At 43.7% G+C, this 16,509-nt stretch overlaps 1 protein-coding gene across 1 annotated transcript in view; it reads left to right on the top strand.

Annotated features, from left to right (window-relative positions):
* The window catches only part of ADGRD1 (adhesion G protein-coupled receptor D1), a 596,761-nt gene that overhangs the window by 570,499 nt on the left and 9,753 nt on the right, over positions 1-16,509 (top strand). Inside the window, exons 23-25 of the mRNA XM_088482162.1 lie at positions 10,449-10,575; positions 10,776-10,817; positions 12,550-12,642. Coding sequence (XP_088338288.1) covers positions 10,449-10,575; positions 10,776-10,817; positions 12,550-12,642 — 262 coding nt within the window. The remainder of the gene's footprint in view (positions 1-10,448; positions 10,576-10,775; positions 10,818-12,549; positions 12,643-16,509) is intronic.

Genomic DNA, 16,509 nt, shown 5'->3' with positions numbered 1-16,509 from the left:
GCGAAAAAGCTGGATGGGAGAGTGAAGGGAGATGAAGTCAGAGATGTAAATGGAAGAGGAATGGGTGAGGGCTTTATAAGTGTGTGCAAGAACCTTGAATTGGGCTCTGAAGGGGAAAGGGAACCAGTGGAGGGCTTGTAGGAGAGGGGAGGCAGATAAAGAACATTTGGAGAGGAAGATGAGCCGGGCAGTAGCATTGAAAACAGTTTGGACAGAGGTGGGATTGAATGTAGGCCAAATAGATGGAGGTTACAGTAGTCCAATCTGGAGATGACCATTGCTTTGATAAAGGTTTTAGTAGCATCCTGGATGTGAAAGGGTCTGATCTTGCAAATATGGGATTTCCAGGCATTCCACAAGCTGAGCAGCCGTGCTATCCTCTCAGCTTTACACTCCAGGCAGTAACTCCAGTCGATCTGCTCTTGGTACAGTCCTGAGTATTACCACACAAGAATAACCAGATAACAGCGTGCAACTAGATGTTAAGTATTATGACTGACTGGAGGTCAGTTTTATTAATTTTTTATTTAGCATTCTTAAGGGGAGATTTATCAAATCTTGAAGAGAGATAAAGTGTAGAGCTATAAAGTACCAACTAATCCGCTTCTAATTGTCATTTTACAAGCAGTACTAGAAAAATGACAGTAGCTGATTGGTTGGTAGTTTATATTTTGCCCGTTCCATTGAACGGGAAAAATATCTATAGTGCATCTGGTAGTGTATACGGAATCGGTATAAAATACTGATTGACGGGATGCCGGCTGTCAGTACACTGACAGCGGCATCCCGATGGTTCAAATCCTGACAGGGGAACAGTAAGTAATGTTCCCCTGTCCTATTTATCCCCTAACCCTCCTTTCCTGTACCCTAATACTAACCCTCCCTACCCTTCCCCCTAACCCTCCCGGTAAGTGCCTAACCCTAACCCTCCCCCCTTAGTGCCTAACCCTAACCCCTCTCCGCCTGGTGGCGCCTGAACCTAACCCCCCCTGCCCGGAGCCTAACCCTAACCACCCCCCTGCCCAGAGCCTAACACTAACGTCCCCCGAGGCGCCTAAACCTGAGGCCCCCCCCATGACTGATACTCACCTTTCCATGGTGTCCTTACGATCGGGATGCCATCTGTCGGGATCCCGATGTTGGCATCCCAAGTCATGTTGGAATTTTGGCGCCGGTGTTGTCTCGGCGTTTGCGATTCCGATGCCAGGGCTCTGGTGGTCGGCACCCCACTTGTCGGGATCCCGTGTGTACAGCGGATATGTCTGTGAACGACGTAATTCACATACATATCCGTTCTGCTGTGCAGCATGGCAAATCAAGATATATCTTACAGATATATTGTTTCATCTGCTGGTTTATACGGGCAACCTGCCGATTGCCTGTACACAGGCTGCAGGGACCTGGCGGTGAGTGACAGCTCAACTTAACTGGCACACTTAATGCCTGTCCAGCTGTGATGTCAGGCCCGACACATCTTGCAGATGATTGGTAAGTGTATATATACTTACCAATCATTAGATAGATTGACCTGACCTAGGCCTTCATTCAGAGGTGGCCGTACGGTCTACGACCGCACGGCCGCCTCGATGTTTGTCAAGTGCGCATGAGGGAGCCGGCTCCTTCGTGCGCATGCATGAGACCCGCTACGACCGACAGCGCCGGTCGTAGCAGGTCTCTTTCCAAAGGGGGCGAGCTGTCGATGTTGATTGACAGCTCGCCCCATTTGGAAGGCGGGCCGGGGGGGTGGCAGCCCAAACGGAGGCATTCCTATGGGAACGCCTACCGTTTGGGGAGGCCCCACTGACATCACTAGTGATGTCAGTGGAGAGCTTCCGGCTCTGACAGAGCCAGAAGCTCTCCGGGGCTTACGACAAGTGAGACCCTACCCTAGGGTCTCGTCGTAAGCCCCGATGGTCGCGATGGTCTATGACCATCGCGACCATCACCCTAGCGGTCGTTAGAGCTGTGGGTGTAAACCCACAGCCTAACGACCGAAACAGAGGCTGCCGGTCAGGATGCAAGCGGCCGCCCAGTTTCTGAGCGACCACTTGAATCCTCCGACCGCCTCTGAATGAGGCCCCTAGTGTGCACCCAGCATTATAGTCTTCACTTTTTGCAACCTTCACCCAATTATCTATAGCAATCCAGAACTGCATGCACAATAATTATATATAAATAATTTTAGATATACTTTTTTACACTTTACTAAAGTGCTTATCTGCCATCTAAGCAAGAAGAGGTCAATGCCTCAGTTACCAAACTGTTATACTGGAGATGATAAAAGCAGTTCATTATTCACAACCAGGAGGGACTTGTTTCTTTTGTAGATGTCTCATGCGAAGTCTACAGGTCTGATAGTGTTAAGAATGTGTTGACCAGTAGAGGGTGTAGCTGGTTATACTGAAGCATGTGTTACTGACAGTTTTTCTATCATCTCTGCATTTGCAGCGATCAGTGCTGAGATAAAGGTAAATAGAAAACTATATAAGCCAACCAATGCAGCAGTTATTTTGGGGGAATCTGAGCTGGTGGGCTGAGATGCAGAGTTCTATGAGTATTTATTAAGATAGAAAAAGTGAACTCTTTCAATTGAGATAAGATATTTCACTATTTACAGTATTTATCAAAAGCTACCTCTGACAGTGGCTGTCGCCAAGTATTGTTGGTGCTAGTCATGTCCGGCGATAGCTTCTCCATGCTTTAACAAGAACTGCCACTCGTCTCCGATCACTATCACTGACTGAGGGCCTGATTCAGAGCCGGACGCTATTTGCGCTCGCTCGTTCAGAAAAAGGGGCCGGCTATTTAAATTGAGCACTCGCTCTTTGCGGTCTGTTGATGCCTCTATGTCTGAGTGAGCGAACTAAACATGCGCTCGCTATTTTGTAAAGACGCCCCCTGGCTGCTCGCATCCTATGTCATCTCCGCTATTTATTTGATTAATCAAGTACATCGAAAGGCGTCTGAACTGCTCGCCGTGCTTGTGGTAGGATTTTCCTATTGCAATCATCCGAACAGTTCAGGCTAAGAAACAACCAAGTGACGTGGTCAATGACGCTGCTTTGTTAATTATGCACACCCTTAAAACGCCCGTTTTGATCATTTGGCATGCCTGCGTTCGGATCTCCACTCCCCATTTTCAAGCACCTTCCCCTGTTACCACCCACAAACGCCTCATCCTGTCACTCAAATTAGCAGGCACTCGCTATTTTGCGAGCGCTCGATTTCCGACCGCAATGACTGGTTGGCGTAAGCGCATTACGAACCCATATGCATGCGCAGATGTGCGAACATCGCTCGGAGCGAACGAGCGGCCGCTTACGAGCGGCTCTGAATCAGGCCCTGAGTCACATATTAGGGACCTGGTTTGGCCGGTGAAACTGCCAGCCAGTATCAGTAGCCCCTGCAGGTATATTTATTGATAAATTTGCCCAAAATGTTGCACACATTAGCTTGGGATTAAGGGGAAGATGTACTAAGTTATGGAAAGTGATAAATTGTAGAGTGATAAACTACCAGCCACTCAGCCCCTAACTGTCATCTTACAGGCTGTGTTTGAAAAATAACAGGAGCTGATTGGTTGGTTGTTTATAACTCTCCAATTTATCACTTTCCAGAGTTTAGTACATCTGCCCCTAAGTGGCTTAATAGTGTAGGGGTAAATATACTAAAGTGAGAGTTTTAGAAGTGAGTTTTAGAAGAGATGTTTCCCATAGCAACCAATCAGATTCTAGCTATTATCTTCTAGAAGGTGCTAGTTAAATGTTAAGTAGAATCTGATTGGTTGCTATGGGCAACATCTCTTCTAAAACTCAATCCTAAAAACTCTCACTTTAGTAAATTTACCCCAAGTGACTTGCTTTATCTAGAGCCAAAAGTTAAATCAGTCTCCTAAATAGAGACTAGAGAAATTACAATGAAACTTTATGGGGCATTTTTACTGATTATTAGGAATTAGACCCGGTAATTAGAATTTCTTATCACCGCTATTCATTGCAATAAGAAATTAACATTTGCCCGAATATACTAAAAATCACATGCAGGGAGAGGAGCTATGAAAGGAGCCCCTTCCTGCTATGTGTAAGGTAGTGAAATGATCGCAAAAGTATTAATATCACTTCTATATCGTGAGCCATGGCCGTTCTGTGCATGGGCGGTCTGCAGACCATGCATGTGTGGTGGCCATGGCCAGGGAGACTACCAGTGGTACCATCTCTCAGTAATGTTTGCAAAATGTAGCTCATAGGCTACTATTGGAGCCAATCTCCACAATGTGAAGCTTGGTAAATCTGACAGTTTTGCAGCCCTTTTAGAAACCTATCAGCTCTGTGGTTCCCTGTTGGAAATCCGATATCTGCTGCGGTCCCTCCAAGATACATTCGGGGCATACTTAATAGTAGTGAATATCCCCCAAAAAGTGGTATTTTAGGGTAATATACCACAAATTTTACTTGATAAATAGGTCCCTATGTGTATAACGTTTTGGTGCTAAACAAGCCATGATAAGAAGCAATGAAATGTATAAGTTATGCTTCTGCCTTATTATTACACAGAATTCCATTTCACAATATATTTGAAAATTCTAATTTTGATGAATTTATAGCCCATAAATGGGATGATCTTGGTGAATTCATTTTACTGTGTGATGCACTTGGCTGGGAACACTTATGGCCATATTCTGTAGGTAAAATATATGACATGTTAAATCCAATATGGAACAAGCCAATTATTTCCTAGAACAGTTTCAACATTTTTGCTTTGTTAGTTCAAAACCTTCATTTTTTGACAACTACTCCCCTAATTGAAAAAAAGATAGCAAAATATTGAGCAGCTACCACTTGCCTTGTGTCTATGGGCCTGATTTAGCAAGGACCGCAATTGCTGCATTACGTATCTGAGCTGCGTTGTCCAACGCAACAATGTATACTCTGTGGACAATCGGCCGGCTGCATGACCCATGGGGTCCCGCAGCCGGCCGCCGCAGATTAGAGTAAGAGGCCAGGAAATCTCTGTCAGCCGATGGAGATCCTGGCCTCTTCCCACTCCCCCAACAGCGGTGACATGCTTCTGTTTTGAAAAACGGAGGCCATCGCTGCCCCCTCTCGCCCACAAACGCCAGCAGACTGTTGGCAGTCTGCGTGCAGCGCTGAATTAGGCCCTATGTAATTAGAAATTAATTATTGGTTTATTTTTGGTTTAATATAGTTTTTTTGTTAGTTAGACAGCCAAGCTTTTCATTTTGTTAAAAACAATATGTAGGTAAAAACATTTTGACAACATAATTAACTGTCGGCAAACTACAGTACTATGGGCTCTATTTATTAACATTATTTTTACTAAAATAAAGTGAAAAAGGGTGTTTTCACACCCTTTTCACATTATTTTAGTTTCACCTGTAGTTATTACAGGGCAATTGGAGTAGAATTAGTAAAATTCTACTCCAACCCCCAGTATCACTTATTTTTAGTAAAGCAGATCGCATTTCCCATAATTGTAATGGGAAATGTGATCCGACCAAAGTTACTAAAAATAAATTGTGAAAAAATACCGGGGGAAGCCCTGTGATAATAACGCCACCTGGAGGTGGCGTTATCCAGGGTCTCCCCGGGTTACCGGGTTCCCACTCTGCTCTAACGGGGAGAGCAGAGGCGGGAGCCGGTACCAGTAATCAGCTATGTGGTCTAAGCAGACCGCAAGCTGATTGCTGTAAAAATAAATAAATAAATAAATAAACATTTTTTTTTTACTTACCTGAATCCAGGGACCGGTGATCGGGCCTCCGGTGATGGCTCCTCTCCGGTCAGCTGGTCTCCCATAGTGCACTGCGGCCCGGTCATCAGGTGATCGGGCCCCAGTGCAGTATGGGAGATCACCTGATCGGGAAGCCTGGAGAAGACCACCGGAGGCCAAGGAGGATGCAGGTAAGTGTAATGAAGGGAGGGGGGGTCGCGGGGGGGGCGCAGGGGTCCGCGATCGCGGAGGCGGGGCTTAGTGCCGGGGGGCGGGGCTTAGCGTCGGTGGGGGGGGTAGTAGCGGTGGTCGGTCGGCGCATGCGCGGGCTCTTAGTCGCGGTATTTTTTCAGAAAATACCGCGACTAGAGCTTGCGATAAAGCAGAGCTTTATCGCAAGCTCTGTCCCTGCAAGGGATTTATAGTAAATCCCTGTGATATTGCCTGAATTCGCAATGCGAATTCACTCGGTAATATCACACTACAATCCGCATTCAATATGCGGATTGTAGTAAATAGAGCCCTATGTGTTTCCCCGGACTACTGTACCAGTCCACATATGTCTCTATTGTATTCTAGTTTCCCTATATCATATTATTATGTTGGAGACTCCTCATCTGTTGTGCACCATTTGAACGCAGACTGTAATTGTGTAGCTGAGATGAGTGCAGACCCCGTGTTTTGGTTTTGACAAAATCACCCTCAAAAGTTTGGTTTTGGCAAAACCACCCTCAAAAGTTTTCATTTTGGCAAAACAATCCCTCAAGTATTTTGGTTCTGTTTTCAGTTTTGGATTTCTTTATAATTGATAAAAAATTGCTAAAATATTGTTATTTGGGCATGTTTTTGTTCCTACAATATTATTAACATCAATAACATTAATATCCAGTCAATTTTGACCACCTCAAAGCTCACAATATTGTTTTCACCAATATTGGCCAAAGGCTGCAACAAGCTGGCTGGCTAAACTAAGCAACAGAGTAGTGGCACAAATATAAGGCATTTTAAAAAAAGAATATAACACATCTATGAAACACAGTGGCACTGCAGTGGCAGACAGGATGGCAGTTTAATATAAACTTTACTATACTTTACATCATTTACCTGTTCTGGCCTTGGGCTTCTGATCTAGTTCTTGATTAATGAAAACATTCTATAACAAAATATTAAAGTATTATTTTGTGGATGCCAGGTAAAGCATTAATTGATTGATTACAGTGTTAATATAACTATAAAAACTATAACTATAAAAAAAAAAAAAATCTAAGAAATGGAAAACACTATTAAAAATTAAATTCCTAAGATCACAATTACATATTTAAAGTGGAAACTGAGGGCCTGATTCAGAGATGTATGTAACCCTGATGGTTTACATATATCTCCAACCGTGGAGTGCTTGCACATGCGCAGGACCCGTTCTGTTCCGTTCTTGTGTGATCGCACACATTGCTCCCAAGCCGCAGCATGTCAATTATTTTGGGGGGCAGAGAGTGATTGGCTCCGGCCTACATTCCTGAAAACGGAGGCGTGTCACTCATGTTTCCTAGGAGGGCTGAGGCCAGGATCTGATTGGAGGACACAGATTTTCTGGCCTTGTAAGCAAGCAGGAGACAGCCAGTCTGAGTAAGCTTCAGTTTACTCAGATGGCTGATGCTGGAAACATCGCAACTGATGGTCACGATGTTGTTCTGATACTGCATGTTCAGACGCAGCACTCAGATCGCATATGCTGATAGAAGCCTACTGTAGCATTTGCATATTTACACATCATTGCTGTAAAAAGATGCAGCAGTGATGTGTTCTGTGTCCATCTCTGAATTAGGCCCTGAATCCAAACAGCAAATCACAGGCCACAGGATTCAAGGCAGAGTAACAGCCTAGTCAATAATTACATTTCAGGGCTGTAACTAGGGCAGTGTGGGCTACACAGAGCGCAGGATGCCTTGGAGGCAGAACTGGCCACTGCCACCAAAACTTGCTGAGTGGCTGCTGCCATGTATATTAGTAGCAGTGCACCCGGCTTCTTCTCTGCAGCCCTGGCTATGAGCTCCATTTCCTCTTCCCCAGCCCCGGTCCCCACACTGTCAGGAGAGACATCATGATGTCATGATGTCTCTCCAGACTTCCACAGTGAAAGCATCGCATGAGGTGTGCAAATAAGGGGTCAGCTTAATGCTCCCTGCAGAGTCCAGACACTGACAGTGTCAGAGTGAGGCTGAGCCTGATCACCTGGCCAGGTGAGTGCTGCATATGGGAAGAGAGAGGCATGGCGGAGGTGGGATAAGCTAGAGCATAATATATAAGGGGCACTACTGTGTGGCATAATGTGTAAGAGGCACTACTCTGGCATCTGTAGGACATTACTGTGTGAAATAACATGAATAAGAGACTCATAATGTAAATAAGGGGCACTACTATGTGGAGTAATGTGAATAAGTGATACTACTGTGCGGTGTAATGTGAATATGGTTGCACTACTGTGTGGCGCAATTTTAATTAGGGGTACTATTGTTGGGCCATGCCTCTTCTCCATGAGACCACACCTCTTTTTTGGGTTTGTGTTGTCCCTATTTAAAATATGTGGGTGCCAAGGCTCTTTCTGGCACAGAGCACCAAAATGTCTAGTTACGGCTCTGCTACTCTGTATCTCTGGAGAATGGGGCCTATACGTCTGGATGAGAAGCTGGTGATGGATGGCACTGCAAAAAACAGAAACACCCCAGTAAAGAACAGTAATACACACTGTATGTTAAACACACACAATTAAGGCAATCTCATCTTCCTCTCCATCCATTCTACATCATTCTTCCCTCTCCTACAAGACCTATACTGGCTCCACTTCCCCTTCTGATCCCAGTTCAGGCTTCTCACACTCACTTACAAAGGCCTCACCTAATACTCTCCCAATTACTTACCTGACCTTATCTCCCTTCACACTCCCACCCACCCGCTACACTCCACAAATGAATATAACTGTCAGTATGTCCACAAAACTTCAAAAGGACTCTCAAGAGCCATTTCTTCATCAAAGCCTTCCAGTTCTCATCCCAACCCACTGCTCCATGTCTCTTCCCTGTGTGTCAACCCTGAATGTCTGCCACTTCTCTGTAGATGCTCTCACCATCAGGGCCCTCTTTTCTTATGTACTTTTCCTTCTCTCACTTATACCAGCATCCCCTCCCCACTGCCTACAATAGCATCAAACCTTTGGGTTCTGCCGCCCTGCTGCTTATTTGGGTATTATAACTGAATGCAACAATGTTTATAAACCTTGTCCATGTCCGGCAATGTAAGTCACTTTTTTCTTGTTTTGTTTATACAGTTTACCAATCGGGGTAAAGCTTAGCATTTTCACCACATACTAATGCCATATCAAGATGTCATTATTACCTGGCAGTTGTCAAATCACTATGCGCATGTGTGGACATTAGCCACGCATGGGCATAACGTCCTCCTATTGCCAACAGTGTTAGGCTGTCAGTGACAGTGAAAAAACTTCAGAAATGAGCAAAGTTTTTTTCCCCATGGCTTCAATAGGTGCCCCAGCATGGCAAATTGTGGCAGTACATTGTTATGTCTTCCTGCAGTATGAAGTGATACATAATGATACAGTAGTTACTATGATTGGAGAGATGCCAGAGGCAGTTTGACCTCTTGGTCCCTACGAGTAATGCAGCATGTGCCCCTCTGAGCTCATGAGGATGGCCATAAGGATTGTTGTAAAAGGATCATGTATGCGTTTTTCACAGATGTGTCAGTTTATTTTTATGTATTATATTTCAACAGCTCAATTTTACCATTTTTTGCTCCATTATATTATTATTATTATTATTATTATGTTCTGTATATTATTATTATTATTATCCTTTATTTATATGGCGCCACAAGTGTTCCGCAGCGCCTTACATAGTACATAGAACTAATAAGTGAACAAGAAACAAGTAACTTACAGTACATTACAGTGCAGGACAAGGACACAACTTATATACATTGCTGAAATAGTGATTAAAGCACTCACAATAAGCTGCCGGGAGTTGGCGGTCCCGTGATAGGTGCCCTAATGGGGAGTAGAGAGTAGAAGAAAATGTAAAGAGAAGCACATGAGGGAAGAGGTCCCTGCTCATGAGAGCTTTTGCTTATGCGTCCTTTTGTTCATAAAACTGCTGTGACCATACCACTCCAACATCATACATAAACATAATAGATTAAGAAGAATGTATTTAACTTTGTCCTAGTTACAGTATGTGTAGCAAATGGCTAAGACATGCTCTGGAAATATGGTTATAGCAACTTATTTCAAAACCTTCTCAGTTCTATCAAAACCTGCCTCCAAGGTGATGTACTATTGGTCCCACCTCGATGGTATCTTCTAGTCATAAATGTCAGGAGTGAATGAGCACAGTCATTGAGAAAGACACAGCCAGTGGCATGTTTTAAACTGCACAACAGTTTTGATTTGGTGCCATTGTCAACTTCTTTGTAATGTCTTGATATGTTTTACTGTTATTTCCTACAAAATTTTGATGTGGTTCTTTAGAATGTCTGTTTCTCATATTTTTTATTTAATAAACAAACAATATGCACCTTAATATGTAATTCTCACCCAACGACACACAATGTGCCTTCCTCATATACAGTATTTGCTAAAGTTTTAAGTGAAATAAATGATAGTATTGATATTTTTGCTGCACATGTTTATTGACTACTTTTTGTTTCAGATTGACAGTTAAGGCAGTTGCTGTGCTACTGCCGATCCTCGGGAGCTCCTGGATTTTTGGGGTTCTTGCTGTTAATAAGCAATCAATAGTGTTTCAGTATATGTTCGCTATCTTCAACTCTTTACAGGTAAGTTTAGCATTTATAAAATTGGACCATCTATTGGCAAATGGTAGTTATAACTCAAAAAAACAAAAACTATGCTAGGACAAGGCTATCTTAATAACGTAATACGGTGTGAGCGAGTTTACGAAATCTGTAATTACCAATATTTTAAATAGAGCACATAATACCAACTGCTGTGAAAATTTTACATTCTCTTGTTTTAGGGATTTTTCATCTTCCTCTTCCATTGTCTTCTTAATTCTGAGGTAAGCTATGATAAGTAGACATGAAATGGTATTAATCACCACAAAATGTGAAGGAAAGAAAATAAATGTTGCATTTGCCGTGTGTGAAAGATTGAATCTACAATTAAAACCTTTAATATTTCCAGTGTAACATTAATTTATAAAACCCTCATTAATCATAGAACTCGGTTGCCATAAAGAGCAATGGGATTTCTATTTCCATTTTATGGCACCGGAACATTTTCACACCTCAGTCATTTTACAGAGACTGGCCGAGTAGGTGGAAAAAATAAAAACTATCCCCTAGATGCCTTACAAAAAGTTTGCATGTCATTAAGTTTTGTGATTGTCAGCCGAAAATGTGGAAATATCACGGCTTTTACATGGATTTTTTTTTTCAGTCATTTGTACACTCTGCTTTTCTTTCTTTACTGCAAATTTATGGCACTTACATAAATATTCAATTTATTATAATGGCTTGATAATGCATCAGTAGAGATCTCCAGGGAGATAAGAGTACAGTGCTTGATTGATGCCGATGACGATTTTTAATTTCCTAAGTACAGTATTATCCCAGCTGTTTTCTTTAAGTGTAGATATATTTGATATGGTTTGATACAATGCTCCTCTCCTTTATTTTCCTTGTAAATTGTGTACTGTACATTACTTGGTTTTCCAGATTATTTGGGTTTCGGGTTATCTCTGTATTTTGGAACACCATGCCTAAAATCTACTAAAGACAAATTTAAGATTTACAGTACTTGTGTCAATCTCCTGACTGTCGAAAGAGCAGCTCATCCATTAAGAGAATAATAAAATTTTAAAGCAGACCCTATTCTTGTGGACACAAATAATTATATTCTGTAGATATGCCTACCAATCTAAAGCAAACCTCCTCCAACCTTACACACATCTCTTAACTAGAGATGAGTGGTTTGGTTTTGCTTAGAACCGAACACCCGAACGTTGGGGATCTGAGTCGCGGCTCGGACCACCTTGGGGTTCCAAGTAGAACCGAGTCCTGACTCGGGTCTTCTCGCCAAGTTCAGAACTCAGATCTATAAACCGGATCTTGCATATTTTGGATTTAGTTTAACTCCCTCCCTCATGGTTTCAGGAGCTGTGAAGTGGTCAAAATTTACTGGAACTGACTGGAAATGTTATTGGTGTTTATAATACTATAGGAACAAAAACTGGTCAAAATTAAATGATTTTAGCTGTTTTTATGAATTTTGAAAAGAATTCAAAACCGAACCTAAACAGGTGAGGGTGGTTTTGCCAAAGCCAAAACTCAGCGATGATTTAAAACCAAAACACAGGGGTCTGCGCACATCTCTACTCTTAACATGATAACACATGTACATTAGATTACAACTATGTAACTTACTGTAGCTGCACCCCTCCACCCACTGAGCTTTGCTATCATGTCATTCTGTCCTCATCTGCTATCTTTGCTGATCTCCCCCTTTGTGCTTTGCTGTCCGGTTCTGTCCTGCTAATCTCCTCAGGTGAGTGCTGCTATCTCATCATTAGGGCCATGCTCCTTACTATCCTCTGTTCTCATGTCAGTATTTATTTCAACAACCCTGTTTTATATATGGTGTGTTCCCCACTATCTAGTACTGCAGAGCAATATGACACCTTTCCAATCATTAATAATAATAATAATAATAATAATATTACATGTAAAACCTTGGCATTGGATGCATAAAATATAAGTGATTTACCAGTGCTGTACTATTTAAATTTCAAGGTGAGAGCTGCTTTCAAGCACAAAACAAAGGTGTGGTCCCTTACAAGTAGCTCTATTCGCAACATCAATGTGAAACCTTTCAACTCCGATGTAGTAAGTATAATTATTCTATTTTGTGGATCCCAGTGGTGGAATAAATGCTTTCTCATGATGTGGGTCGGAAATCGTTCTATAGAAATTATATAATAGTTCCAGTATTTAGTTGTTTGCTATAAATAGGATCTTTAGTGCATATTTTTTATGGGAATTCAGTGGAAACGCTGCCAATGCTGAGTCCCATTGTCATCCAGTCTGCTGTTTGTAGACCTGTGAGTGCCCATTCCAGGTTGTATGTGCTTCAACTTATAGATGTGCTACTTGTCTATTTGCAGCATAATTCATTTCTCCTTCCCTTTTACTGCATATATTATATAAATATATTAGGGGTGAGCGGGTTCGGATTTCTGAAATCCGAACCCCCCCGAGCCCCCCCGATCCGAGTCCGATCCGAGTCAGGCTCGACTTTTCCCGCCTGACTCGGATCTGAAATCGAGGCAAAACGTCATCATCCCGCCTTCCGAGTCTCGCGGGTTTTGGATCCTATATAAGGTACCCGCGTCGGCGCCATTTTCTCACTCGGCTGTGGACAGTGAAGAGGGAGGGTGGGAGTTAGGGCTGTGTAGTGTAGTGTAGTGTAGTGTAGTGCTGCTGTTGTCCACTACTTCAAAGTCCATAGGGGCTGGCTGTGTTGTGCTGTGCTGCTGTTGTTAATAGGGGCTGTGTCCACTACTTCAAAGTCCATAGGGGCTGGCTGGACTGTGTTGTGCAGTCAGTTCTCCATAGGGGCTGTGTCCACTCCAAAGTCCTGTGCAGTGTCCCAGTCCTAAAGGAGTGCTGTAGTGTTGTCCAGGGGGTGCTCTGTCCATCAGGGGTGCTCCCCCCAAGTGCTAAAAAAATAATATATTTTCTGTGTTTGTGAATTGTGTGCGCAGTAGCCGCACGTGCATCAACAAAGTAGTGCCAAGCGTGCGCCTGTGTCATAAGTAAAGGGCCGGCTGGCTTGACCGTTAAAGGGTGCTGTAACCCCCGAAAGTACACTCCAGTCCAAACCAAAAAAAAATAATTTTCTGTGTTTGTGAATTGTGTGCGCAGTAGCCGCACGTGCATCAACAAAGTAGTGCCAAGCGTGCGCCTGTGTCATAAGTAAAGGGCCGGCTGGCTTGACCGTTAAGGGTGCTGTAACCCCCGAAAGTACACTCCAGTCCAAACCAAAAAAAAAATTATTTTCTGTGTTTGTGAATTGTGTGCGCAGTAGCCGCACGTGCATCAACAAAGTAGTGCAAAGCGTGCGCCTGTGTCATAAGTAAAGGGCCGGCTGGCTTGACCGTTAAGGGTGCTGTAACCCCCGAAAGTACACTCCAGTCCAAACCAAAAAAAAAATTATTTTCTGTGTTTGTGAATTGTGTGCGCAGTAGCCGCACGTGCATCAACAAAGTAGTGCCAAGCGTGCACCTGTGTCATAAGTAAAGGGCCGGCTGGCTTGACCGTTAAGGGTGCTGTAACCCCCGAAAGTACACTCCAGTCCAAACCAAAAAAAAAATTATTTTCTGTGTTTGTGAATTGTGTGCGCAGTAGCCGCACGTGCATCAACAAAGTAGTGCCAAGCGTGCGCCTGTGTCATAAGTAAACGGCCGGCTGGCTTGACCGTTAAAGGGTGCTGTAACCCCCAAAGTACACTCCAGTCCAAACCAAAAAAAAAATTATTTTCTGTGTTTGTGAATTGTGTGCGCAGTAGCCGCACGTGCATCAACAAAGTAGTGCCAAGCGTGCGCCTGTGTCATAAGTAAAGGGCCGGCTGGCTTGACCGTTAAGGGTGCTGTAACCCCCGAAAGTACACTCCAGTCCAAACCAAAAAAAAATTATTTTCTGTGTTTGTGAATTGTGTGCGCAGTAGCCGCACGTGCATCAACAAAGTAGTGCCAAGCGTGCGCCTGTGTCATAAGTAAAGGGCCGGCTGGCTTGACCGTTAAGGGTGCTGTAACCCCCGAAAGTACACTCCAGTCCAAACCAAAAAAAAAATTATTTTCTGTGTTTGTGAATTGTGTGCGCAGTAGCCGCACGTGCATCAACAAAGTAGTGCCAAGCGTGCACCTGTGTCATAAGTAAAGGGCCGGCTGGCTTGACCGTTAAGGGTGCGGTAACCCCCGAAAGTACACTCCAGTCCAAACCAAAAAAAAAATTATTTTCTGTGTTTGTGAATTGTGTGCGCAGTAGCCGCACGTGCATCAACAAAGTAGTGCCAAGCGTGCGCCTGTGTCATAAGTAAAGGGCCGGCTGGCTTGACCGTTAAAGGGTGCTGTAACCCCCAAAGTACACCCCAGTCCAAACCAAAAAAAAAATTATTTTCTGTGTTTGTGAATTGTGTGCGCAGTAGCCGCACGTGCATCAACAAAGTAGTGCCAAGCGTGCGCCTGTGTCATAAGTAAAGGGCCGGCTGGCTTGACCGTTAAGGGTGCTGTAACCCCCGAAAGTACACTCCAGTCCAAACCAAAAAAAAAATTATTTTCTGTGTTTGTGAATTGTGTGCGCAGTAGCCGCACGTGCATCAACAAAGTAGTGCCAAGCGTGCGCCTGTGTCATAAGTAAAGGGCCGGCTGGCTTGACCGTTAAAGGGTGCTGTAACCCCCGAAAGTACACTCCAGTCCAAACCAAAAAAAAATTATTTTCTGTGTTTGTGAATTGTGTGCGCAGTAGCCGCACGTGCATCAACAAAGTAGTGCCAAGCGTGCGCCTGTGTCATAAGTAAAGGGCCAGCTGGCTTGACCGTTAAGGGTGCTGTAACCCCCGAAAGTACACTCCAGTCCAAACCAAAAAAAAAATTATTTTCTGTGTTTGTGAATTGTGTGCGCAGTAGCCGCACGTGCATCAACAAAGTAGTGCCAAGCGTGCGCCTGTGTCATAAGTAAAGGGCCGGCTGGCTTGACCGTTAAAGGGTGCTGTAACCCCCAAAGTACACTCCAGTCCAAACCAAAAAAAAAATTATTTTCTGTGTTTGTGAATTGTGTGCGCAGTAGCCGCACGTGCATCAACAAAGTAGTGCCAAGCGTGCGCCTGTGTCATAAGTAAAGGGCCGGCTGGCTTGACCGTTAAGGGTGCTGTAACCCCCGAAAGTACACTCCAGTCCAAACCAAAAAAAAAATTATTTTCTGTGTTTGTGAATTGTGTGCGCAGTAGCCGCACGTGCATCAACAAAGTAGTGCCAAGCGTGCGCCTGTGTCATAAGTAAAGGGCCGGCTGGCTTGACTGTTAAAGGGTGCTGTAACCCCCGAAAGTACACTCCAGTCCAAACCAAAAAAAAATTATTTTCTGTGTTTGTGAATTGTGTGCGCAGTAGCCGCACGTGCATCAACAAAGTAGTGCCAAGCGTGCGCCTGTGTCATAAGTAAAGGGCCGGCTGGCTTGACCGTTAAAGGGTGCTGTAACCCACAAAGTACACTCCAGTCCAAACCAAAAAAAAAATTATTTTCTGTGTTTAGCCGCACGTATATATCAAATCGATATAACATAAATGGAGGACCAAACTTTCTCCGATAAAAATAAAATAGAGAAAGATCAAGAACCACTTCCTCCTAGTGCTGAAGCTGCTGCCACTAGTCATGACATAGACGATAACATGCCATCAACGTCGTCTGCCAAGGCCGATGCCCAATGTCATAGTAGAGGGCACATACAATCCCAAATGGCAAAGTTCAGGAAAATGACCTTGAAAAAGACATTTAAATCAGCTGAAGAGAAACGTAAACTTGCCAATATGCCATTTACGACACGGAGTGGCAAGGAACGGCTAAGGTCGATCCCTAGTATGTTCATGACTAGTGGTTCAGCTTCACATGACGATGGAAGCCCTCCTCCCACTAAAAAAATCAAAAGAGTTAAGCTGGCAAAAGCACAGCGAAGAACTGTGCTTTCTAAGAAGATATC

Source organism: Taudactylus pleione, unplaced genomic scaffold (assembly GCF_031769625.1).
Source record: "Taudactylus pleione unplaced genomic scaffold, aTauple2 ptg000282l, whole genome shotgun sequence".
Classification (NCBI taxonomy): Eukaryota; Metazoa; Chordata; class Amphibia; order Anura; family Myobatrachidae; genus Taudactylus; species Taudactylus pleione.
The sequence above is the reverse complement of the archived record's forward strand: the minus strand, read 5'-3'. Positions and strand labels throughout refer to the sequence as shown.